This window comes from Lissotriton vulgaris, chromosome 5 (genome assembly GCF_964263255.1).
Source record: "Lissotriton vulgaris chromosome 5, aLisVul1.2, whole genome shotgun sequence".
In the NCBI taxonomy this organism is placed as follows: domain Eukaryota; kingdom Metazoa; phylum Chordata; class Amphibia; order Caudata; family Salamandridae; genus Lissotriton; species Lissotriton vulgaris.
In genome coordinates, this window is record NC_141693.1 from 1,516,867,697 (window position 1) to 1,516,893,457 (window position 25,761).

Consider the following 25,761-nt stretch of genomic DNA (forward strand, 5'->3'; position numbering starts at 1 on the left):
AACACGCCGACAGCGTCCCCTCGGGGACCCAGCTCTCCAGCCAGTGAGTCAGGAAACGCTCCATGCCATCTTTCTCGCACCGCTCCGGAAAGCCAATGAAGCGGAGGTTATTTCTCCGTGCGCGCCCTTCGGCATCCTCCACGCGGGCCGCAAGCGTCTTCTGGACGCACTCCACCTCCGCCATTCGTTTCTTTAGGGCGCCAATGTCTGTTTCGGTCACCGATACTCGAGATTCAGTCTCAGTGATCCTCGCCACTGCGTTCCGGAGGTCCTAGCGAAGCAGTGTAACATCCGCTCCCACCGCCCCTATTTTGGCGTCCAGCATGTCCCGGGATTGGGTAATGGCCGCCAGGATTGCAGCGTTGTCCGGCCCTGATCCGCCACCTCCACCAGACGCCCCGGCGCCACCACTGGGCCCGGCAAACTTGTCCATGGGGCCCTGCTTGGGCGGGCCCCCTCCGCCACCCCTGGTCATGGCCGCTCACGGACACAGCGGATCAGCACACTGGACTGGACAGGTAGGTTCAGCAGGCCCGGGGCAGTGAGTCCACAACAAGAAGCTCAGGACCACGTTCGGACAGCGGGTCCGGTGCCCGCGCAGGAGGGGAGGCGGGTCAATACGACTCCAGTGGCACGACACACAAGGCTCCGGACCAGACAGGTCCCCACGATGCCCACAGGTACCTCCAGGAGCCAGAGGGAGCAGGGCACCTTCAGCAGTATCCTTATGTAGCGGCGCCCCCAGGCCACAGCAGCGTCCTCATGCGACAGTGGCCCAAGAATACTGCAGTGTCCCCACGCAATGGTGGCCCGGGAATGCAGCAAAGTCCCCACTCACCAGTGGTCACCGGGTGAAGTACTCGGCCAAAGTCTGCGCTGTTGACGCCACTCGCAGCGGCGTGCCCACTGCCACCTCTCGGCTGTCCCAAAACCGAGGTCCCCGGCCCACAGCCAGCTACCAGGCCGCCGACCGCCTTCAGCACCACAGGGAATGGAGCCGCCAGAACTCGGCACCGGAGGCATCAGGGCCCACTCACGGACCGACGGCGCCCGCCCGGCACCAACCACGGGCTCAGGGTCCAAGCGCTGCAGGGACGTCCGGGATCCGCACCACAGATGGCACCCTCAGCCGCGCTCCGACAGCCGCCGCACGGCGCCACCAAAATCGAGGTCCCCGGCTCGCGGCCAGCCACCAGGCCACACTCTGCCGTCGGCGCTTCAGGGTCCCGGCGGAGACAGAATCGCGGGATCCCGTCACCGGTGAGAACAGGACACACTCCGGAGTCAGCAAGACTCGCCAGGGATCTTCTGCGGGCTCGGGGGCCAGGATAAATGTCACAAGGAAGTTCGGGCCGGCGGGAGCTCTACTAAGCTGCGACCGCCATCGTCGCCCGTCAAGCCACGCCCCCCAGTTCCTGTGTTTTTACGTTTACACGTGGTGTTTTACAACACTCATTTCAGCTGTTCCTGTGCAATGTATTCTACTGTGTGGTATCTGCCGCCATACCAAGTTTTGCTATTTCTACGAAATACATTTCGTCATCTGGTATCCTCCGCCACACCAAATTTTACGGTTTACACCAAATTTTACTGTTCATGTGGTGCGTCCCCACATCTGCTTTACCTGTTGCATTCTTTCATGTCGTGTTTCCCCTACATCTGCAGTTCCTGCTTGTTTCTTGGTTTAGTGTGGTTCCAGCTTTTCCGTGGCATAGTTTCATGTGGTGTTTCCATGTCGGTTTTCACTTCGCATAATGTCATGTTTTGCATCCCCACATCTTCCTTTTCTACATTTTGAATTCTACCACGTGGTATCTTTCATCACACCTTTTCTACATATTACGTTGTACCGTGTGGAATTTTCCAGCACGCATTGTTGTACATTCCTTTATTGCACTTTTTTTCCATGTTGTACTTTCCGCCATATCCAATGTGTTTTTTTTGGTTTTTTTTCCCTACACTGGGTTCTTTGTGTGGTGCATAACCACACCTTACACCCCAACCTGTCCTGGGGAAAGTTCCATGGTGTAGCTCACCTATCCATATAAATCTCTATCCTACCTCTATGAGCTCGACACCTTTGTATTTGCTGTGTTCCGGGGCATCTTTCCCCAATTACGGTATACTGCTTTTTGTTTTCGACTGCCATCTCTTCGCTGTTCATTTCTCTCGCTGTGTTCCATCTGTTTACTGTTCTCTTCACTTCATTGCTTCGTTCTCTTCTTCACCTTGTTGCTGGTACCCTTGTACTTTCTTTGTGTTATGTTTGGCCAGCTTGAATGATCTTTGTGCCAGGGTTGGGTTGTTTGTGGTGTTGGTGTGTGGGTTGTGTTTTTGGGAGAAAGGGGATGTTGCATTAATGAGTCTTTTGTGCTTCTTGTCCTTCCTGTTACTCCCTTCCCACTTATACCTTGTCATCTGTATTTCCATCCTGCCACCTTCAATTTTTATGCCATGTTTCTATATTCATGGTCCTGCAATGTCAAGATACTTTCGGCTCATTTAATATTAACTTTTATTATGCCTCCTGAGTTCCTTCCTTTTTATTGTAAAGGAGGGAGATGTAGTATGCTGCTCAGCCTGGATGACTGTGTGTGAGAATGTTGGCGTGTGGAATCTTGGAGTGCTTGAGTCAGTTGGTGATGGGCTGGGCAGCATGGAGGCTGATGCAGCGCTACTCCAGAAATGATTTCCAAAACCATATCACCTTTCCTTGAAGTACGGTACCAAATCATACAGCTCATCAGTGGGACCCATAACACTGTGGTACTCACAAAACACTTTAATCCTACTTCATGGATCAGTGAATTTCGAAGGAGTGTTGCTGTATCATAGTGGAGCGTCTAAATCAAAACTGAATATTTATACTATTTACACCTGCAGTTTAGATGAGATGTACCATGGTTTTATTTAACACAACATTTATTTAGACACACCACCATTATGGTCGAATCTGCGAGTAAAAAATTAGGCATAGGAAAATAAAAGACCAGCTTAATTCTCCATTTAAATAATTTTTATTAAAAGCTAAATTTAGCATGTCTAACAGTTCGCTTGATTTCTTTATTTCAAAAGTAACTTCTTAAAGAAATTTTATCTCAAACAGTTATATTCATTTTCTTTCAAAGACTCTGAAAATAGACATTATTATTTAGGTTCAGGGCATAGGTATTAGCAAAAGAAATAGTTCCAAAAATTCATTTTCTCCTGACTTCCCTAACTAATAACCTCAACTAAAGATTCAGTCCTCATTCAAAATAATAGGAAAATTATTAAAGGATCTTACATCACAGGAAAATCAGCATTCCGACAGCATCTCAGGAGGAAATCGAAAAGGAGTTTTTTCTTAAGGAAAATGATTACTTTATATACCTTTTTTCGCTAACTTTATCTATCTACAAAAGTAACAATCCGCATAAACTCTAGTTCTGATTGGACAATTTGGGGGTGGATGAGCATCACCTCATTCTAATATTCAATTTCCGTTGTCAGCTGAATTTTAAAAAGTAGTTTGTTTAAGAAAATGTCCGGCCTAGTCACGTTCTCAATTTGTTATATCAGATTATTTCGCCACATTATACAATAGTGACATCCACATTTGTTGGCAGTCATCTGTATTCTCGGGGCATGATGTCCTTGAACCTCTTTGCTCAGGCAGCTCGCATTAATTTCTGTTCAAAGTGCCCATGTGCACTCCGTCTTTCATTCGTGGTTTGGCACATGTTAATTGTTGAAATATAACCCTTCTGTTTACCACCCCCCCTCCCCCCCCCATACTAAGGTTTTCCTGTTAGTTATTACCTAGCAAATAAGCAACACGTATGTGAATTATACGCTCTTATACTTCGGTTTCTGCCACAAACACATGCGCAAAAAGCACACTTCTGCCGCTATTGATTAATTTGAAGCTTTTGCAATATTACTTATCACGACAATCACATTAATTAGTCAGTTATATTTTTACCATACAAGCAGATTAGTATTCCCACGTGTATTTGTGTGTGCATTCTATGCTATGCTGATTAATGTTTTCCACACCATGCAATTAATACAAATTAAAGTTATGAGGAAACTAATTTGCGAGGGGTATACAAACATTTTTTTTTCTCCACCTCGCTCCATCAAGGCTGCTCCTGGTAGGGCTCCTTTCCATGTAACCTAATACTTGAATAAACCTACATGAAAACCTACTACGGCTGGACCATCTATCTTATTATTACACTAATTTTGCTGGATATCTTCATTGTGCTCCTGTGTGTACCTGACTCTTCATGTTCATTTTCAGCTTCCATACCTGATTGATGGGGATACCAAACTCACCCAGAGCAACGCCATCCTCCAGTACATCGGACGCAAACACAACCTGTGTGAGTAGCATAGCACTTTGTGCAAGGGCCCAATAATGCACTACGCTTGTCAAGGACCCTGCACGTTCAACTGACTAGACCATACCAAACCGAGCTTCTGAATGTGATGCCTTGATGCAAAGTTTATTAGCAGTAGCATCTGCGGAAGGCTTCTCGAGTACTTATGTCAACCACACTTTTAATTTATCGTACTACTGGTTCCTTTGCATACTTAGTCTCTGGTACACGTTTCTCCACCTGCTCTTGTGCTCTGCATGTGATTTTTCAGACTTCTTTTGCTGTAGGTTTGGTGATTGGATGGTGGTGCCATCTGTGCTGTAACTTAAAATCTCTTTAGTTTAATAGCACAGAGTTAATTTGGAAATGGTCGAGCAGGAGCTGCAGAATCGTGGGGAAAATGCTGGATGTGCTTTTCAGACTGAATAAAGACAGAATGGATGAACTGCAGCACATCTAACCGAGGGAATTGATAACTGGCCCATACATAAACCCTGTCTAATACCGACATTAATTGGGTGCAATTCAGGCAAGGGGTTTGCATATTTAAAGGTGGAGTTACCACCATAACCAACATCATTGATGTTTGGGCGGAGTTTGTTAAATGGTGTTTTGTATTTCAAGACCAGATTCCAAAGGGAATTATGCTACAGTCCTAATAAATTTGTGTGCTCAAATCTGCTGGCCTGGAGGTAAAGATACCTTTTCTGAGGCCGGAGTGGGTCTTGGTGAAACAGCTCGTCTTAAGTTGTCTGTATAATACGCCTCTCTTGATTCTGCATTATTCTGGCTGTTTGAGGGAGCAATAGGCAACCAAGTGTTTAGCATTAGTTGTGGGTAGATAAAAAAAGGAATGAATTTTAGTTTGCGTGCTATCCACCAAAAATCCAAGATGCTAATCTGTCATGTGTGAGGAGGTTGTTCAGAGACCATAACCCAGTTATACTAGAAACACATGAAGCATTGGGCTCAGAGCTGTGATCTCTGTTCACACGAGGTCTGGGTGAAGGTCTGAGAGGCAGATCGTGAATTCTGTTAAAAATCACTCACCCAGATTTGGATGCACATCCCCCAAATTCATCCTTCCAGTGAAGGTTCGCCTCGCTAGTATACAGGACAAATTATACTGGCTTCTGGTCAGGTGCATAGCTTCCATTGGTGCGACAGGTGCAGTTTCAACTGGGCACAGAGACCTGAAGGGCCCACTGAACCATGATTGTTGCTGTTTTTTAGGTCAAAGCCTGGCGTTCACTGCGCAAGCAGTATTGCGCAGGCGAGAAATTTTGATTTCTAGTATGGGGCTTTAACCCTCCCCTCTTCCATTGGCTAGCTTCATAAATGGAGGCTAGCCATTGGAAGAGAGATGTGGCAATCATTCTCTGAACAGATTTGTGGGTGTTCATGTGTTTTTTAAGCTCCGCCCCCTTTGCCGTCTTTGTTTCGTCATGAAGAGATGGATTTTTTTTTTTCCATGATTGCGGACAGCATTTTTTTTCATGGAGCTGGGGCGGGCGGGTCGCGAGTTGGAAGCTCGCCGCGGCATCAGTAGGTAAAGTTGCCCGTGTTTTGAAAACCGCCTCGCGCTGCCCTCTGACAAGTTTGGCAAGATCCAGACCCTCAAGCTGGCTGCGTGCTACATCGACTTCCTCTACCAGGTGCTTCAGAGCGACGAGCTCGACTCAAAGATGGCCAGCTGCAGCTATGTGGCCCACGAGCGACTCAGCTACGCCTTCTCGGTCTGGAGGATGGAGGGCGCCTGGTTCCTCTCCATGCTCATAAACTGTATCTTTTTCAACTTTAGATTTCTTTGTTTTAGTTTTATGTTATGTAATAATTTACATTGGTTTCTAAAATTTCAAATATAATGTGCAATATTTCGTTTCTTAATTTGTGGTGTTTGCTTCTTTGCAGGGGAGGTGAGGGAGGGGTGGGTGGTAGTGAAGGTGGGGGGCGGGGGGGCGTGTAGAGTCGCTTCTCTGACCCGTGGCAGTGAGGCCGCCCCGAGGTCAGTAACACAAGGTCAAAGATTCGGGGACGCTTAAGTGGGAACACACCAAAGGGTTAAAGTGCAGTGTTACCAATGTTTGTTTCTGATGTTAAGGATACATCTAAGCCTTTCTACTTCCGCGTCTGTAATTGGATCCTCGGTGCTCGTCTTTCCTCTGATGGGGTCCTTGTATAGCTGTGAAACAGTCCGATGTTGGTCGTAGCGCTTTGTGACATGACCGCCAGAGCCGTCTTTGCAACCCGGGTCTTTCCTCTGTGCCAGTCCGACCCTGGGTGGAGGAGTCGGAGGATTACACTTCACGTGTACAATGCAACAAGGGCATTACGGGTGAATAACGCCCGCAGGCTCAGGGCTGCCTCGCCTCACCCAGTGCTTCGAGTGCGCCTCCTGCGGTGGGTGAGGGGACTCCATACATGCCGTTCAGTGTAATTACCACTGACATTCAACAACTGAGTGACGCTTTCTCACAAGCAAAAGCAAGGCCTGAAAAGGAGGAAAACCTACAATTATCAGAAATTACACCCATTTGAGCAACGAGAATCTCTAGGCAGATCTAAAAACATCTGCAAAGCACCAGATACCCCTGTACCCTGGTCGCACTGCAGACAGTGACTCTCCGTGCAATGCACAGGTGTCATCTGTAACTTAGGCTGAAGGACGCCTCCTAAAAGGGAGTTAAAGTCGGAAGCCAAAGGTGCAGAAGATTACGTAGAGGCCAAGTTTCACTTTGCTTCTGTGACATTTCCATAGTTTCACTGTGTACTCGTGCTTGACATTCTACAGCCAAATGTGACACTTCGAGTTTATTGTGACCAAGAGTGGCGCATGGTATGCGTGCTCAGGCTGGCATATGGGTAATTAATGAGTCCTTTACCTTGTGGCACCAGAGTTCGTTTGATCATGTTATGAGACTGAAGACCCCTGCACAGTGCAACTACACACAGTGCTATTGAAACTAAAGAGGAAATAATATACCTAGTAACCACAAACAACCAAATCGCTTCACACATTATTAAACAATGGTCTCTTTAGTTCTGCATGAATGATGCCGTGAAGTGCTGTAGTGTCAATGGCTGAACGTGCTGTACAAATACCAGTAATATAAAGTGACGTCAAACAATTGAAACACAATCTTCATAGCTTCCACGTTTCCCAGTTCCATATGTGATGTGCTATCCCAATCTAGGGCTTTTGTTAGAATTCTGGGTCTTGTAGTCCTGTTTTATAAGGGAGAGATTTAGACTACAAGTCCCAGAATTTAAAGAAAACGCAGACTTTAGCACCACATCACACGTGGATTCATAGTCATTCAGCACCCTATTATTTGCTCCTTTGCTGTACATGACTTTTCATTCCTCTGCATTTGTCAATGTGAATTAATACTGTAATTTTCAAAAATCGAGGGTTTCTGACCCGATTCTTCCTGAAACATTGCTTAATATTCATGAGTGTGTGAATGTAGCTGTTGCGCCTTTGGAAACTGTAATTAGACGGTCCCGCCTGTCACTGCAGAGCCGGCATTGGATGGAGTAGACCTATGAACGGCAGCTTTCAAAAATAGAGGTGGGCAAATTCATAGAGAACCGAACCAGTATGGAGCCAGAGCTGTATGTGTGGGGCTCTGCGTGTGTGGGGCTCTGCGTGTGTGGGGCTCTGCGTGTGTGGGGCTCTGCGTGTGTGGGGCTCTGCGTGTGTGGGGCTCTGCGTGTGTGGTGCTCTGCGTGTGGCTCTGTGTGTGAGGGGGGGCTCTGTGTGGGGCATTTGCGAGAGATTAAGTGCCATTTATTTATCTGTTTTCAAAACCAACACATAAATAAACATTTTGTCATTTACAATGCCAATAGCTCTAACTATTGCGAAGGCGAGACAGTTGCATTGTAAATGCTTGTTTATCATTAAAATGGCACGGGGGACATTTTCCTCCTTGCACTAAGGCTCCTTACACGCTAACTGCGCTACTGGTTCAGGTTGACCTATGAAAGCTGCACACTGTCTGGGCCTCCTGAGCCAATGGAGGCCCTGTAAGCACAATTTTATGCATCATTTGGCCACATGCTAGCCACCTCTCACTTAACATTGGTTTTGCTGGAAACTGCTAAAAAATGGCGGCTGAAATCTGAGTACATCGTTCAGTGACATGTAAATGTCGCATCACATTTTGTTTGTGTATTTTGTTTTAGGTGGTGAAAGTGGGACCGAAATAACCCGAGTGGATGTTATAGTGAGCCAAGTAATGGACTTCCGCATGGGACTGGTCACTATTTCATATAATCCAAACTTTGTAAGTTTATTTTTTGCATTGACAGTACTTGTGCATAAGGGAGTGGGAGGGTTAATCTAATGGCGTATTGGTGGTGGGCTAAAGATGTGTGGTGATTCATGTAATGCTAATCGCTTCCTTGGAAATGCACGTGCTGTATTAATGCCTTTCTGGCGTTCCTGTTAGATTGAACTTTTCTGACCACCGTGCTTTTTTTTTATGCAGGAGAGTCTAAAAGGCCCATATCTGGAAACACTCCCTGATAAACTAAAGCAGTTTTCACAGTTCCTTGGAGAACGGAAGTGGTTTGCGGGAGAAAAGGTACTTTCTGATTGTTCATCAGCGGGTGAGGGTGAGCACTCCCTAGCCTCTATGGTCGAACCCAGAGGCTTTGTGGAGTGTGATCAATGTGCCTGCCCACAGCCATCTGCAGCATGCAGAATACATGGGGAAACTAGCTCAGTAAATGGGGGTGCTGGTCGTAAAAACTGCCTTTCAAAGTATGGGAAGGTTATGGTTTGTTTCTGATGGGAGGGAATGCGTGAGAAAGGTTACTGTGCTGGCAACCAAAGGCTGACCAAAGGCTGCAATTAAAGCCTTGCACGTTTGAGTTATTTGTTTCTACAAGGACCTGTGGCTTGCGAGGGCTGGCCTTATACCTGCTGTGAATGGTTCTGCTCTCTGGCACACACTACAGTACTTAAACCCAGTCTTCTCTCCTCAGATCACCATTGCTGATTTCTTAATGTATGATGTTCTCGATCAGCATCGGATGTTTGAGCCCACTTGTCTTGATTCCTGCCCCAACCTGAAGACCTTCATGCAGCAGTTTGAGGTAACTTGTCTTACTTGTGTAGGAACGGTTGTCTGAGTGCTCTTTGGGACTTTAATCCATCCAGGCTGTGTTATGTTTCGAACTAATGTAGATGTGTTATGCTTAGAACTAATGTTACTTGGCAACTGGATGCCGTTCTCTTGACTACAGGCTTCCAATACAAGAATTGGGGGGGTGGGGAGGGGGGGGGGTGGAATCTAAGCAGTTGTGTGGCAGACGTTACAGAGATCTTGCACTGTCCAGAGGCAATTTCGTAGATCTCAATAACTTTCGACCACAGCATCTTTTTTTTCTGTAAAAGTGGCAACGGCGGATGGTATTTTGACTGTCTCTACGTTGGACGCTGTTTTGTAAAAAAATATATTTTTAATCTTTTGGGACTTGACTCTGAGGTATTTGGAATTTAAAGACGATACACCATCTGGTTCAGCCCCTTTTGCCCAGCCAACTTTGAAAAATGTGTGGGCAGATGAATATCGTTGGTTTGGGGCAGCATTTTATTTCACTTGGAAGAACTGGAGTTTTTTTGTTTTTTTTGCTGCTTGATCTTGATGTGGGAGCAGGAGTGTGCTGCCCGGCTTTGAACAGCAAAGTGTGTGAAACGTAAATTTTGCCAGCTTCATTGGAACGAGGTGTCTCACCTTGGATGGGGCGGTGACGTTTGAATTGTGTGGCCACGATCCTTGTCCCAAGAAAGAAGGTTTTTTCTTGCGGAACATGTGGGGATATTTGAGCAACCAGGCAACAGTGGTGCGGAGAGTAAGAAGTGCGCAGGAGCAAGTCTTAAAGCACGATACTGAATGCTGTACGCAAAGGACCCTATCACCAATGAAGCATTCTTTTGTGAAGCTGTGGTGAATGAGCTAGAAAGGTGTGCTATCCAGTAGTTCACACAACTACATCTAAATGGGTCGACGCCATTTTGAATTGTGATACTATTTGTTGCACAGAGGAAGGCAAATCTCTGCATTTGTCCGTCAGCGCTGAGCGTTGGGATTCCTGAGTGGTCGCATCAGCAATAGGTGTGCAGGGCCGGACTGGCTACCGGGCTGTTTGGAATGCTGCTGAGCTGGGTGCTGATTTCGTTCATGGAGACCTGCATGTGCTAAACTACATTAGTTTTGCTTTAATTATTTCAAATGCAAAAATAACAGGTGAAAAAGCACACGCAGGTCTCCATGAACGAAATCGGCCCCCAGCGCAGTGAAATCAGCCCCCAGCTCGGCAGCATTCCAAACTGCCGGTAAGTCAGTCCGGCCCTGTATGTGTGCTGTGTATTTTGTACTCTCACCTGGGCAAAGCTATCGACCTGCATCAGCAATTGACACGCTGTGTTTGGTGACTGGCACACCTGCCAAGTCCAGTACTGTAAGTCCAGGAACGTTTAGTGCCATTTCTACGCAAAGCTGGGGTCTGAAATAACCATCGCAAAGTACATTTCTTGGTGAACATAAGTTCTGTCGTAGGGGATCTCTGTGTAAAGTCATAATCTAGTGAATAGTCCCGCCCATGTGCGTGGACCCTGGAGCAATCAAAAATAATCTCTTAAGGTGTCGAAAAATGCAGAACTGCACAGACTCTTAAGAGAATTAAAGACAGATAATGCAGCCTATAAAACCAGGCTACACTGTCCAGTACTTCAACTAGAAATTCCGCCAAAAAATCCACAAACCGCAAAGTCTGTTCAGATTTCCCTTGCCTCGGCAGCAAAACCCCTCTAGAATAATAGAGAGGAGGACATGGACAGACAAGCCCCATAGGCTGCCATTTTTGGCTCAAAACAGGATACTGTGCCTTTAAAAGAACTTTCCAGAACTTCACAGTATCCCAGATTGCACTGCAGGTCCCTTTTACTTTCAGTTCTTTTTGAAGGCGTAACACTTAGATCTGTAGCATTCCTTACATGAATATCCCTCTCTCCACCGGGGAGGAGGGCGGGTGCTGTTACAACGCATGGGTAAGTATTTAATTTTAACCCCTACACCATCCTACACTTTACCCTACTATCACACCCCCCAGAGTTAGAATAGTAATGTTAACCCCTACACTATCTAACATTTACTCTATTACATTCCCATTAATTAAAATTAAAAAAAATACTTCCCCCGTTTGAGGCATGTGGGCTGCTGGATTCATATCTGCATAGATCGCCGCCTAGTGTTGGGTCCGGATGATTGCACATTGTGGTCCTGGAAGAGTCTTAAAAGTATCACGAGGTAGGTGGCTCCTCCCCCGGACTACAGTGCGCATGGGCATCCTCTCCATCCTCAGATTGTTTTTTTTCCGCCATTGGGCTCGGATGTACTTTCTTTACTCTGGTTCGGAAACTTTTCTAAAGGTTAAAAGGCCTTCGGGGTCGTCGGTATTGTTTCGATCGGTGCCGAGTACTTTGTTCCAGTTCTTTTCGAGCAGGACGTCAAAGAGAGCCGCGTGGCCTTTTCGACAGCAGAGGCCCTATCGTCGATGGAACGGAGCCCGATCAAACGATGCCCCCTTTGTATTTCTAAGTACCCACACATCGATGTACACCCGGTGTGCAACAAGTGCCTATCTCCGGAGCACAATGAGGCCAACTGTCTAGCTTGTGCTCAATTCAGGTCAAAAGACGCTTAGACTTCGACGCGCAGCGAGGCAGACTATGACTAAGCCAGTGCCTGACCCGGTGAATATCTTCGATGAGGTCGTCGAGACTGAGGATCCAGAACAGCAGTCGGATCCCGGTTCGGAGCATGACTCCAACTATTATGAAGACGACTAAGAAAACGTCGGATGAAAACGCCGTAGAGGTAAGGGACGACTCATCAGCCATCGGAGCCGTCGATGACTACTCGAGTGATGAACCAGGCCTAACAGTGAGTACGGGGCCCGGAAAAGACACAAAGACTTCAAAGGGCTCAGGTCGAGGCATCGCCAGAAGGCCTTAGCCAAGATCATGACGAACATTCTATAGCCCTGCGTCTCGGCCCGGCTAAGAATATACTACACGAGCCATCGGTCGAACATTACCAGTCACTGGTTAAATCAAAACCGAAAGACATGGAGTCGCAAACGAAACTGATGGAGACAGTCTTCGGATCGAAGAGTTCGAATCCGTCGGATTCGACGAAGTAAAGTGTCGACGGCCCTGCGGGGTCACAAAGAACTGGTGTCGAACCGAAGATCGGTACGCTGAAGTCCATGACTAAAGTCCAGCACGTCGAACCGACTAGGTTGACTGACAGCGACACAAATAAGGGACTCTAGTCTCGGAAGGTTCTCGATCCGAAGCAACGAGTCGACAGGCCACAGTTCGTCAAAATGGAAATGCATGCTGACCCAATTGAAGAGGACTTCCTATATGACCCTTTCTCCACTTTAGAGAAATCAGTCAAAACATTGCCAATGTTGAAAGGTGTCTGTTAGACGGACCGGGAGGGTCGGCCGAGGATAAGGGGAGCGGTCTCCAGGGAGAGCCGACTCCAGTGACCGTACAGACAAGTAACTTCCCCCCCACAGACAGACACCACACAAGGGTAAGGTTCAACGAGATTTTATAGGCGATTCTTAAAGTACGATCAAATGGTACAAGGAGGTCTGGACTCAGGGGTCCCCTCGATTCTGGTCTCTGGTTTGGGGAAAGGGTAGCGGGACAGTCTTGGTTACCAAAAGATGGAAATAGCTCTCAATCCTCGAGCTCGGCGTTCTAGATGATCGGGCCGCGGCGGAGCCAGCAGGTCCCGAGATGGACGAAGGAAGCGACGGTCCGCGGCGGAGCCAGCAGGTCCCGATGAAGATGATGGTTGCAAACGGTCCGCGGCCACGCCAGCAGGTCCCGACGACGATGAAGGATTCCGAAGGTTACGAAGGTTGCGGCAGCACCAGCAGGCAGGGCGATGGTGCACAAGGCAGAGCTACGGCAGCGCCAGTAGTCCGTCAAGGATGAGTTCTTCTTTACGTCTCTCGACTCCAAGATACAACTGCCTTCCTGCTCTGGAGCTGCCCCAGTTATAGGGCTGGTGTTCTTTGATGTCCGGACCCTCGCACTTGGAGGTCGGGAGGTCCGGGATGGGGGAGTCCAGACACCCAGCAGGGGGGTGGGGCCAGCGCCCGGGGAGGCGATGGGCGAGCGGCACTTGGCGGGGAGAGCCATCGACACCTCTTTCTCCCATTGACTTGCCAAGTAGCCTGCTCACCTCCTGGGTGGATGGTGGTGCCGGGATGTCTGAGGCCTGGCCAGGCCCAGGGTTGAGGTCGATCGGGGGCCAGGCGGCCTCGTGGTGGAGTGTCCAAGATGGCGCCCAGGATGGGCGCGCGGGCCAGCAGTGGATCGGGTCCACGAGGTCGATATGTTCGAAGGCAGGGGTCCCTGCGGGGACGGAGGACGTGCAATGGTGGTGTGTGGTACCTGTGTGACCGGGCTCGGACCGGGTTGGGCCGGGGGAGAGCGGCCCTTCATGTGGCCTGTCCAACATGCGTCCCCCCCAGCTGAAGGCGGGGAGAGTTACCCATCCTCTTGGGGACTCTCCTCGTCGAGGCGGAAGAACCGGGACAGGCCATCTGCGTTGGCGTGATCCGGCCCAGGCCGGTGTTCAACTGTGAAGTCCATCCCTTGTAGGGAGATGGACCAACGTAGTAACTTCGGGTTTTCCCCCTGCATCTGCATCAGCCACTGCAGGGGTCGGTGATCGGTCTGCACCCGAAAGTGTGTGCCAAAAAGGTAGGGCCGGAGCTTCTTGAGGGCCCATACCACAGCGAAGGCCTCCCTCTCTATGGTGCTCCAGCGTTGTTCCCGTGGTAGGAGGCGCCTGCTGAAGAAGGCCACTGGCTGATCAAGGCCTTCGGTGTTCACTTGAGACAGGACTGCCCCAATGCCATGGTCGGAGGCATCCGTCTGGACGACGAACTCCCGGCTGTAGTCAGGGGCCTGGAGCACAGGGGCGGAACACATGGCGGCTTTCAATTGTTCGAATGCTGTTTGACACTCTGGGGTCCAGTTGACTTTCTGGGGTTGATTTTTTGACGTGAGTTCTGTGAGGGGCCCCACGATAGTACCATAGTCTTTCACGAACCTTCGGTAATAGCCCGTGAGGCCCAGGAAGGCTCGTACCTCGGTCTGGGTGATGGGTGGCTGCCAGGACTGGATGGCGGCAATTTTGAGCTGCAGAGGGGCCACCAGGCCGCTTCCCACCTGGTGCCCGAGGTAGGTCACAGATCCTTGCCCAATTTGACATTTGCTGGCCTTGATCGTGAGGCCAGCTCGCTGAAGGGCTTGTAGCACTGCTCGGAGGTGGTGGAGGTGCTCGGACCAATGGTGGCTGTATACAGCGATGTCGTCTAGGTAGGCGGCACTGAACCCTTCGAGCCCCGCCAGGACCTGATTGACGAGCCGCTGAAATGTTGCTGGGGCATTTTTCATGCCGAAGGGCATGACCTTGAAATGGTAATGCCCATCGGGGGTGGAAAAGGCAGAACGTTCTTGGGCCCGGGGTGTGAGGCCGATTTGCCAGTAGCCCGCCGTCAGGTCGAAAATGCTGAGGTAGCGGGCAGCTCCCATGCGGTCGATTAGTTCATCCGCCCGGGGGATGGGATGTGCGTCTGTTCTGGTGACCGCATTCAAGCCCCGGTAGTCGACGCAGAACCGGAGTTCCGGTGGGGTGCCAGGGGCGGCCGCTTTGGGGACCAGTACTACAGGGCTGGCCCAGGGGCTGTCTGAGGGCTCGATGACCCCGAGTGTGAGCATTTTGGCTACCTCTTCCTGGATGCAGGCCCGTACCCGATCTGGCACGCGGTAGGCCCGGTGGCGGATAGGGGGGCTGTCCCCCGTGTCCACATCGTGCACACACCAGGAAGTGACCCCTGGGGTGAGGGAGAACAGGTTGGGGAACTGTGACAGGAGGACTCGACACTCCTGGTGTTGCTCTCGGGTGAGGGCCTCCGAGAGTCGGACCCCATCCACGGAGCCGTCTTTCTCCTGAGTCCGTAGGAGGTCAGGGAGGGGCTCGGAGTCCTCTTCAACCCCATTGTCGGTGGCCATCAGGAGGCCGAGTTCGGAGCGCACAAAGTGGGGTTTCAGTCTGTTAGCGTGGAGAACCCGGAGGGGGTTCCGGGAAGATTCCATGTCGATGAGATAGGTGGCAGGACCCTTGCGCTCGACTACTTTGAAGGGCCCCGTCCACTTGTCTTGCAGGGCGCAGGGTTCGGTGGGGGACATCACCCATACCTGTTGCCCAGGTTCAAATTCGATGGAGGAGGCATTCCGGTCATACCACTTTTTCATGTCCTCTTGACTGGCCTCTAGGTTGGCTTTTGCCAGCTCTCTGAACCGCCGGGTCTGGTTGCGGAGTGTTAGGAGGTACCGGAAGACATCTGGTGGGTTCTTTAGAGGGGGCATCTCCCAGCCCTCTTTGACTAGGCTGAGCGGCCCCCGCACTGGATGTCCATATAGCAGTTCAAACGGGCTGAAGCCCAGGGACTTCTGGGGAACCTCTCGATATGCGAAGAGGAGGCACGGCAGCAGTACATCCCACTGGCGACGGAGGGGTTCTTCCAACCCCCCGATCATCCCTTTGAGCGTGCGGTTGAACCGCTCAACGAGTCCGTTTCCTTGAGGGTGATAGGGGGTCGTGAATCGGTAGGTAACCCCGCACTGTTGCCAGAGGGACTTCATATATTTGGAAATAAAGTTCGTGCCTCTGTCGCTGACGACTTCTCGGGGGAAGCCCACACGGGAGAAGATCCCCATTAGAGCCCGGCCGACTACCGGGGCTGTCACAGTTCGCAGGGGAACAGCCTCGGGGTAGCGGGTGGCGTGGTCCACTAGCACCAGGATGAACCGATGACCTTGTTTTGTGCGCGGGTCCAGGGGCCCCACGATGTCTATCCCGACCCTCTCGAACGGGGTGGTGACCACGGGAAAAGGTTGCAGGGGGGCTTTTAGTTTGCGGCCGCTCTTTCCACTGGCTTGGCACGTGGGGCAAGATCGGCAATGCTGGTGTACATCGTTCCTCATTTTGGGCCAGAAGAAGTGGGTCACCAGACAACTGTAGGTTTTATCTTGACCCAGGTGTCCCGCCAGGGGGACATCGTGGGCCAGGTTTAGCAGAAAGTCTCTAAAACGGAGGGGCACCACCAGTACTCGGCTGGCCCCCAGCTCCGCGATTCTTTGCTCACTGTACAGCAGGTCATTGTCCCAGTAGACCCAGTGAGTGCCGGAGGTATCCCCTGCGCCTTGGGCAAGCGCTTGCTGGCGGAGTCCCTCGAGGGAGGGACAGGTCTTCTGTTCTTGGCGAAATTGTTCTTGCGTGGGCCCCCCCTCTTGAGGCCACTGGTCGAGGTTAGTGAGGTCTGGAGGTTGAGCTTGTTCTGGGGGGACGTCACGGTCGGTGGTTTCGGCTGGGGCGACCGGAGGCGGTGACGCCGGCCATTCGGGTTCCTCTGGGCGGGGGCTGGCACGGGCGGCCATGGACCGGGTGGTGACGCACGCCCAGTCCGGGACGCCTAACATCCCCAGGTGTTCTCTTCGTTCCACGGCGGCCCACGGGGAGCTTTCAAGGTCATTCCCCAGGAGGCAGTCTACGGGGGCATCGTCTCGGACCGTGACTTTCAACATGCCGGAGACCCCCCCCCCCCCATTCGAAAGGGACGCAGGCCATCCGACACAGACTTTCCGAGTTATCGGCTGAACGTTCAGGGCAGAGAATGTTCGGTAGATACTGTTCCGGGGTCACCAGGTGACAGCGGACGGCTGTTACACTGGCCCCAGTGTCACGAAGGGCTTCAGCCCGGCGTCCATTGATGCTCACCCATTGGCTGTACTTCTGGGTGTTAGCGGGTAGGGGGACCCGCGGGACCATGTCTTTCCCCCCTAAGCAGGCTAGAGCCATGGCGGCTGGCTCCCATTCCTGATGCTCTTGCTCATATTCTTCTTGCTCCTCGGAGATCTGTTCTTCCCCCAGGGCAGCAGCAGCCACCTGGCGGGGTCTTGGGCTCTGGTACTGTGGGCAATTTGGATCGTTGGCATAGTGGCCGACTCGTTGGCATCGATGGCACGTAACATTGGCTCGGTATCCCGGTCGCGCCGGGGCGCTGCCCCGGTTGGCCGGGGGGGTGGTGCTGACCGCGGGGGCGACCGGAGCGTTGTCTCTTCCGCGTCCTTGGCCTCCTCCTCCTCCTCGGGGACGGTGCTGACCATTGTTGTTCCGGTTCTGTTCGTAGGACCCATTCCGGCCCACTCTGGTGATTTCCCATCGGTCAGCTTCGGCTGCGAGCTGCCGGGGATCGGTTAACTTGCTGTCGAGGAGGTGCTGGCGGAGTTCAATAAAGCAATTGTTCGATAGGTGCTCCCATACCATGAGATTGAACAGTTGTTCGTAGGTTGTAACCTTGCTTCCTTTGATCCAGCCCTCGAAGGCTCGGCTAAAGTATGTTACATAGTCCACCCAAGTTGTACCCGGGATGCGGGTGCAGTCTCGGAACCTCTGACGGTACATTTCGGGTGTGAGGCCATAGCGGGTGAGGAGGGCAGCTTTCATATGGTCATAGGAGGTCATCTGGTGGTCCGGGAGCTGTAGCAGGGTGTCACGGCCCTCATTGAGGAATCTCCCCCATAGGCCAGCTCCCCAGTCGTTTCTATCGATCCGGTGTGCCGTCATAGCGATTTCGTAGGCTTTAAACCATTGCTGGATGTCGTCCTCTCGGAAGTATTCTCGAACGACATCCTTGGGGATGTGTACCTTTTTCTCCGTTGTCCCTGGGGTGTGGGGTTGCTCGGACACCCCTATTTCTTTATTCTGCTTGCGTAAATCAATCTCAGCTAGTCGTCGCTCGTGTTCATATGCCAGTTTCTTTTCCTCGAGCTCCCTTTGTCTCTGTTTCTCCTCTCTTTCTTCTCGGAGACGCAGGTGCTCTAAGTTTATTTTCTGTTCGGCCAACTTAAGTTCAACGTCCATTTTGAGCCGAGCCATTTCTAGCTCGTGTAGTCGGGTTTTTTCTCGTTCCTGGATCTCGTCTTGCGAGAGACCCGTTCTTTGCTCTTCAGGGGCCATGGTGGTTTTTGCTGCGATGCTTCGATCGGGGGTTCCGGCGACCCCGGTTTCTGCCCAAGACTCTAGGGCATGCTTGAAATCGTCTTTGGTACTTAGTCCGGTGGTAGCGATACCTAGTTCGATGCAGAATTGTTTTAGTTCACGATGGTTGTACTCGTCCAATTTCTCCATCTGGAATTTCTCGGTGGATCCGCTTTCTTTAGTTGACATCTTGATTTCGTCGTGGGGTGAGCTACTGTCTGTACGATTATGCGGTGATTCGGATCGCGCCGCTGGCCACCAATGTTAGACGGACCGGGAGGGTCGGCCGAGGATAAGGGGAGCGGTCTCCAGGGAGAGCCGACTCCAGTGACCGTACAGACAAGTAACTTCCCCCCCACAGACAGACACCACACAAGGGTAAGGTTCAACGAGATTTTATAGGCGATTCTTAAAGTACGATCAAATGGTACAAGGAGGTCTGGACTCAGGGGTCCCCTCGATTCTGGTCTCTGGTTTGGGGAAAGGGTAGCGGGACAGTCTTGGTTACCAAAAGATGGAAATAGCTCTCAATCCTCTAGCTCGGCGTTCTAGATGATCGGGCCGCGGCGGAGCCAGCAGGTCCCGAGATGGACGAAGGAAGCGACGGTCCGCGGCGGAGCCAGCAGGTCCCGATGAAGATGATGGTTGCAAACGGTCCGCGGCCACGCCAGCAGGTCCCGACGACGATGAAGGATTCCGAAGGTTACGAAGGTTGCGGCAGCACCAGCAGGCAGGGCGATGGTGCACAAGGCAGAGCTACGGCAGCGCCAGTAGTCCGTCAAGGATGAGTTCTTCTTTACGTCTCTCGACTCCAAGATACAACTGCCTTCCTGCTCTGGAGCTGCCCCAGTTATAGGGCTGGTGTTCTTTGATGTCCGGACCCTCGCACTTGGAGGTCGGGAGGTCCGGGATGGGGGAGTCCAGACACCCAGCAGGGGGGTGGGGCCAGCGCCCGGGGAGGCGATGGGCGAGCGGCACTTGGCGGGGAGAGCCATCGACACCTCTTTCTCCCATTGACTTGCCAAGTAGCCTGCTCACCTCCTGGGTGGATGGTGGTGCCGGGATGTCTGAGGCCTGGCCAGGCCCAGGGTTGAGGTCGATCGGGGGCCAGGCGGCCTCGTGGTGGAGTGTCCAAGATGGCGCCCAGGATGGGCGCGCGGGCCAGCAGTGGATCGGGTCCACGAGGTCGATATGTTCGAAGGCAGGGGTCCCTGCGGGGACGGAGGACGTGCAATGGTGGTGTGTGGTACCTGTGTGACCGGGCTCGGACCGGGTTGGGCCGGGGGAGAGCGGCCCTTCATGTGGCCTGTCCAACAGTGTCCTTAAACACGCAGGAGACCTTTTCAAGGAAACCACAAGAGCAAGGGTTGTTAACCCCAGAATCAAAAGAAAACACAGACTGGCACCTGTGGACCCTACATATATTAAGGGACAGCTGCCATTGGACTCTTTGGTGGTATCAAATGCTCGTAAGCGTGCCAACTCACAAACCACTGCTGATGCTCCTCCTCCAGACAAGGAGTCTAAGCTATTAGAAGCTTCTGGAAAAAGGGTGGCTGCTCAAGCAGCTAATATATGGAGAATTTCTAATACACAAGCCCTATTAGCCAGATACGATAGGGCTCATTATGACCCACTAGAGCAACTGCTACAACATTTGCCTGATGTCTACAAGGAGGGAGCAGAAACACTAATACAAGAGGGAAAACTCCTATCTAACGCATCCATTAAATGTGCGCTAGACACAGCAGACACCGTAGCCAGGGCCATCAATACAAGTGTCATGCTCAGGAGACATGCGTGGTTACGCATCTCTGGTCTCAAACCTGAGATTCAAACCACATTATTAAATCAACCCGTGAACCCCGATTATTCATTTGGTCCTGATGTGGACACCATATTAGAAAAGATTAAAAAGGACACAGACAGCCAAGTCTATGGGTGCCTTGCAGTCACAACAATTCAGAGAAAGCGCCTTTCGTCGCTCCGGTAACAGAGGAGCTACACGAGGCTAGGCATCTCAGCAGACTCCATACAATAAAGGGAGCACGCAAACCACCTATAATAAAAACAATAGAGGTGGATACCGTGGCAACAGCAACGAAGGCAGAGGACTAGGGAATAACACCAGATCCCCCGCCAATACTAAACAGTGATGTCTTGTCACTGCCCTCAGACCATGTAACACCGGTCGGGGGTCGATTACAGCAGTTCCTGCCAGTCTGGGAAAGCATTACCACAGACGGGTGGGTGAGACAACTTATCCAGTACGGCTATTGTCTACAACTAACCTCCACTCCACCCAACATATCCCCAAGACACCGTCTTATGTCCGCAGAGCACATACACTTATTGCAGCAAGAGGCCATCAACATGCTGCAAAAAGGGGCCATAGACCTCGTACCTATAGAACAGGGTACAGGGGTATACTCGCTGTACTTCTTAATTCCCAAAAAAGACTGGTCTCTCAGGCCAATACTGGACCTCGGGCCCCTAAACCAATACATCTTGTCAGAACATTTTCACATGCTCACATTACAGCAGGTTCTACCATTACTCAGTCAGGGAGATTTCCTCAACGCTAGACTTAAAAGACGCACATTTCCTTTTTTTTTTTGCTTTTTATTGTGCATAGTGATCAATAAAAGTGCGCTGAATCTCCGAAGTGTCTCGACAGCGAGTGCCATCCGGAGACACCAATTCCAACACGTCCGACCCATGCCTAGTAAGGGCAGCGAGGACCTTACCGGGACGCTCCCCCTCGCAGTATCGCCTCGACGTCCAATATTTCCCCCTATGCTTAGCCTCTCGAGCAGCCTCCTCCTCGTACTCGGAGAGCTTAGTGCGGAACTGTGCCAAAAGAGCGGGGTCCGAATCAACCTGCATCCTGCGCTCCAAGTCTCGCAAATCAGCCTCCAAGCTCTCGAGGGTCCGAACAAGCAGACGGAGTACTCCACAACTTTTAGAGATAGTGACACCCCGGATCGTAACCTTGAATGCCTCCCAAATGACCTCAATGCTGTCCACAGAGCCCTTGTTTCTAGGGAAGAACGCCTCCACCTCCACACCGAGTTCCTCCTTGAACACCGGGTCAAGCAAAGCAGTCGGAAACAAACGCCAAGGTGGGCGCGGCCTATGCAGCCCGGGGACGGATAAATCACCCTTCACCGGACAGTGATCTGAATACGTCCGAGCCAGATGTATAGCCTCCCTTAGGCCAGCCATCAACCCTCTAGAGAGAAACATAGTCCAGTCTTGCCCATGAGCGAGCATGTGTGGTGTAATGAGTGCCCTCCTTGGTGGCAGGGTGGGTGTACCTCCAGCTGTCAACCATCCCAGCCTCCTCCACTATCCCCCGCAACACTTCCCTAGCTTGTACATTGTACTGAGGGCTACCCTCCGATCTGTCCAACTGGGCCTGAAATGCAAAATTAAAGTCACCCCCCCACACAATGTGAGTAGCATCCACAGCAAGGACATGACCCCACAGAGTGACAAAAAAGATTGGCGTGTCAACATTAGGAGCATAGCAATTAACAAACAGTACAGTGTTCTGCCCAAGCCGTCCCCACAGCAGCACATAGCGCCCCTCAGGGTCCCCCATAGATCCAAGTTCCTGAAATGCAAGCGATCTTTTAACAAGGATGACAACCCCACGAGCATAAGAAGAATAGGAAGCAAACCCCCTGGCCGCAGCCCACCTCCCGCCAAAAGTGGGGGAGGGAGCGGGGCGCAGATGCGTCTCCTGGAGAAAAGCAACATGAATAGCATGCCTGTCCAAATACTGGATCACACTGCGACACTTCCTGGCATCATTAAGGCCCCGTACATTCCAGGACAAAATCGAGATCTGATCTACAACAGCAGTCGACATCACACAGATTCAGGGCCCCACGGGACCCAGTAGACAAATACAGGGCATCCAACTACCAGCAACAGCCAGCGATAGGTCCACGCCCCAGGGCACGGACAGACCCCCACATACACTCCACACATTTCCCAGTCATCTCCGAAACAACCAAACAAGAACACAACAACTCCCCCCCCCCCCAACCGACCCATCCATGCAGCAAGCACTCAGGACAGACCGCGCGCCGCCAAGCCATCCCACGCGGCCCACAACTCGCACACGTGCTACGCTCGCAGAGTGCGCCCCGTCACGTGGCAGCCTAAAACGGCGGCCGTTGCTCTCGGGCCCAAAATGGACGGGAGCACGGATCCCAGGACTAGTCCTGCCAGATAGAAAAGTGGAACAGCCTGGATAGCGGGCGCCACGACATCTCTGTGCACTCAAATAACAGCAGCAGCTCCCAAAGCGAGCCAGAAGTCCCAGGCAAACAGACATGGACAGCTTCATCCCCACCCCATCCACCCACCTGACACCACCCCAACTATCAGGCCACGCACACCCCCCCCCCCCCATCCCCCAACACACATCCAGTCAACCAACAGAGGACTAGAATCCAAACAAAAGGTAAACATGGGGCACACCCTCCGGGGAGCCTTCCAGAGGTGCACGACGCCACTCCCTCACGCCACGCCAGTGTCCGCGCCAACAAGTATCAGGCGGCCCCAGGCACAGCGCGGGGGGGTGGGTGCCCAGAGCGCGACACCACATATCACCATCCTGCGGTGCCAAACCAACCCCACAAAAATAGCAAAACGCACTCGTTCATCACAATACAGACATGACCCACGCATCAGCAAAAAACAAAAACGGACGATAGCTAGGCCGCAAATACTGAGAAGGAAGCCAGCAGGGCTCAATACAAAAGATACACGTCCACAGTACTCCAAAAAACGGGAAGAAGATAGACAAAGTCCAAAGTCACCAGAATCAGGCGACCTCCTCCTCAGCCGCCGAATGTTCACCCTCCGGATCTCGATCGTCACCCCGATCCGCAGCAGCTCGCTCGCGCTGGAGGCGCTTCGCAAAGTCCTCAGCATGCTGTGGGTTGGTGAAAAAATGTTGTTTAGCCTGATGCGTCACTCTAAGTTTAGCCGGATAAAGCAAGGCGTAGTCCACTTGGAGGTCCCGAAGCTTCTTTTTCACCCCCAAGAACTTCCGACGCTGGTCCTGCACCATCGGTGTGAAGTCGGGGTACATGGTGAAAGACACCCCTTCGAAGGAGAGAGCCCTGTTAGTGCGGGCAGCCTGAAGAGCAGCGTCTCGATCACGATAATTCAAAAGGCGCGCAATGATGGGACGCGGTGCAGCCCCAGAGGCCGGGCGAGGTCCCAATGTCCGATGCGCTCTCTCAACGATGAACTGGGACGAGAACTTCCGTCCCAATGGCGCCCACCAGTAGCCTCTCCACATAAGTCTCCATTTTGCCCACATTCGTGGACTCCGGTACACCTACAATGCGCACGTTGTTGCGCCTACTCCTCGCCTCCAACTCTTCGTTCTTAGCGGCAATGACACGCAAGATATTGTCCATTCTCGCCAGTTGGGTGGTATGGGTGGCCGCCGTGTCATCATGGTCCGAAATGCGCTGTTCTGCCGCCGTCAAGCGCTCCTCATGCACGTCCAATTTCTGAACGACCGCATCCATGCGCGACGATATCTTGTCCACTTTGTCCACTATAGTGGCGAACCCCTGCCTCATCTCCTGCATCATTTGGGTAAAGTCCGGTGGTGGTGGGTGCGGGACACTCTCAGCGACATTCGGGGGGGGGGGGGACCGCGAAGTCCCAGCTTCCTGGAGCAAACGCGTCCCACGCCTGGCCCCTCCAGAGTCAAAGGACAATTTGGACTGTTTAGTGTCCGGCTTCCCCATAACGGTGGTGCAGTAGGGGATCGAGGCAAATGGGAGTCAGGATATAGGTCGGACAAGGGACCCGGCCAAGTAGAAAGCAGCTCGAATCGTGGGGGCACGAGCAGGCCAGCACGCCCCGCCACTCCCAACGACGAGTAATGGCCGTCTTCGCTTCTAGCCCAAGGGGGCAGACCCTCAGAATCCAAGTAGAAGATCCGTTGCGCCTCCGTAAGCGATGGTATCTGGACAGGCAGATGGGAAAGCCGAGAGATAAGTCTGACAACAAGGAAGAGCCAAGCGTCTCGCCCGGCCAGCGATCGGGCCTGGCGGAGAAGGGCGGAGCTAGGCCTACACCCCACGTGCAGAGCCCCGGACTGGCATGAACAGTGATGCCGGGCAAGAGGGCATCAGACTTCCAGAGCGCGAGTCGGAGAAACTTGGGATCCACGTAACTTTGGCCAGCAACCTTCGAATGGCTCAGGAGTTGGACCGTGGGTGGACAGCCGATATCCCAACCGATCCGTGGGGTCAGTTCAGGGCGCAGCGATGGTAATCAGGATACCTAGGCGGATAATAGCTCCGGGCAGCGGGAGCCTCACGACAGTGCGGCCATTCCGCAGTGCGCCCTCTAGCGCCCCCTCAGACGCATATTTCCACATACCGCTACATCCGGCACACAGGAAATATATCTGGTTTACCATACAAAATCAGCACTACCAGTTCAAGGTCCTGCCTTTCGGGGTGACAACAGCCCCCAGGGTGTTTACCAAGTGCCTAGCGACGGTAGCTGCGCACCTACGGAGACAGCATATTCACGTCTACCCATGTCTGGACGACTGGCTCACCAAGCAAAGTCAGCCCAGCAATGTGCCAGCCACATGTCCCGCACTATTCACCTCCTACATAGCCTCGGATTCTCATTAAACTACCCAAAGTCTCATCTTCAACCCGCCCACGTACGACAGTACCTGGGAGCGACAATAGACACTCTGGCAGCAAAGGCACAGCCAAACTCAGCAACCATCAACAGCATTCAATTACTGATTCAGAAATTCAGACCTCAACACTCGCTCCCTGCACGGGTGTTTATGCAGTTGATCGGCATGATGGCCGCCTGCATCTTCATAGTCCCTCACGCGAGACTACACATGCGTCCGCTTCAGGAGTGCTTAGCATGGCAGTGGAACCAGGCTCAAGGACAATTAAAAGACCTAGTGTTGGTGACCCGTCGCGCATACAACTCTCTGCATTGGTGGAACCCACAAAACGTTTGCATGGGACGACCGTTCCAAGAGTCTGTACCACAAATAGTGCTTACGACGGACCTATCTCTCCTGGGATAGGGAGCGCATGTCCTCCATTGCACAGTGCAGGGACTATGGACGACACAGCAAAAGAAGATGCACATCAACCTGCTGGAACTGATGGCAATCTTTATGGCAATGAAGGCGTTCAAAGTACATTTGTGCAACAAAATCGTGTTGATCCGGA

General features: G+C 51.9%; 1 protein-coding gene across 2 annotated transcripts in view; it reads left to right on the forward strand.

Moving 5' to 3' along the window:
- LOC147712903 (glutathione S-transferase Mu 1-like) overlaps positions 1-25,761 on the forward strand; it is a 110,207-nt gene that overhangs the window by 47,799 nt on the left and 36,647 nt on the right. For both annotated transcript variants that reach the window (XM_086923579.1, XM_086923580.1), the window contains exons 4-7: positions 4,286-4,367; positions 8,553-8,653; positions 8,858-8,953; positions 9,357-9,467. In XM_086923579.1, coding sequence (XP_086779705.1) covers positions 4,286-4,367; positions 8,553-8,653; positions 8,858-8,953; positions 9,357-9,467 — 390 coding nt within the window. The remainder of the gene's footprint in view (positions 1-4,285; positions 4,368-8,552; positions 8,654-8,857; positions 8,954-9,356; positions 9,468-25,761) is intronic.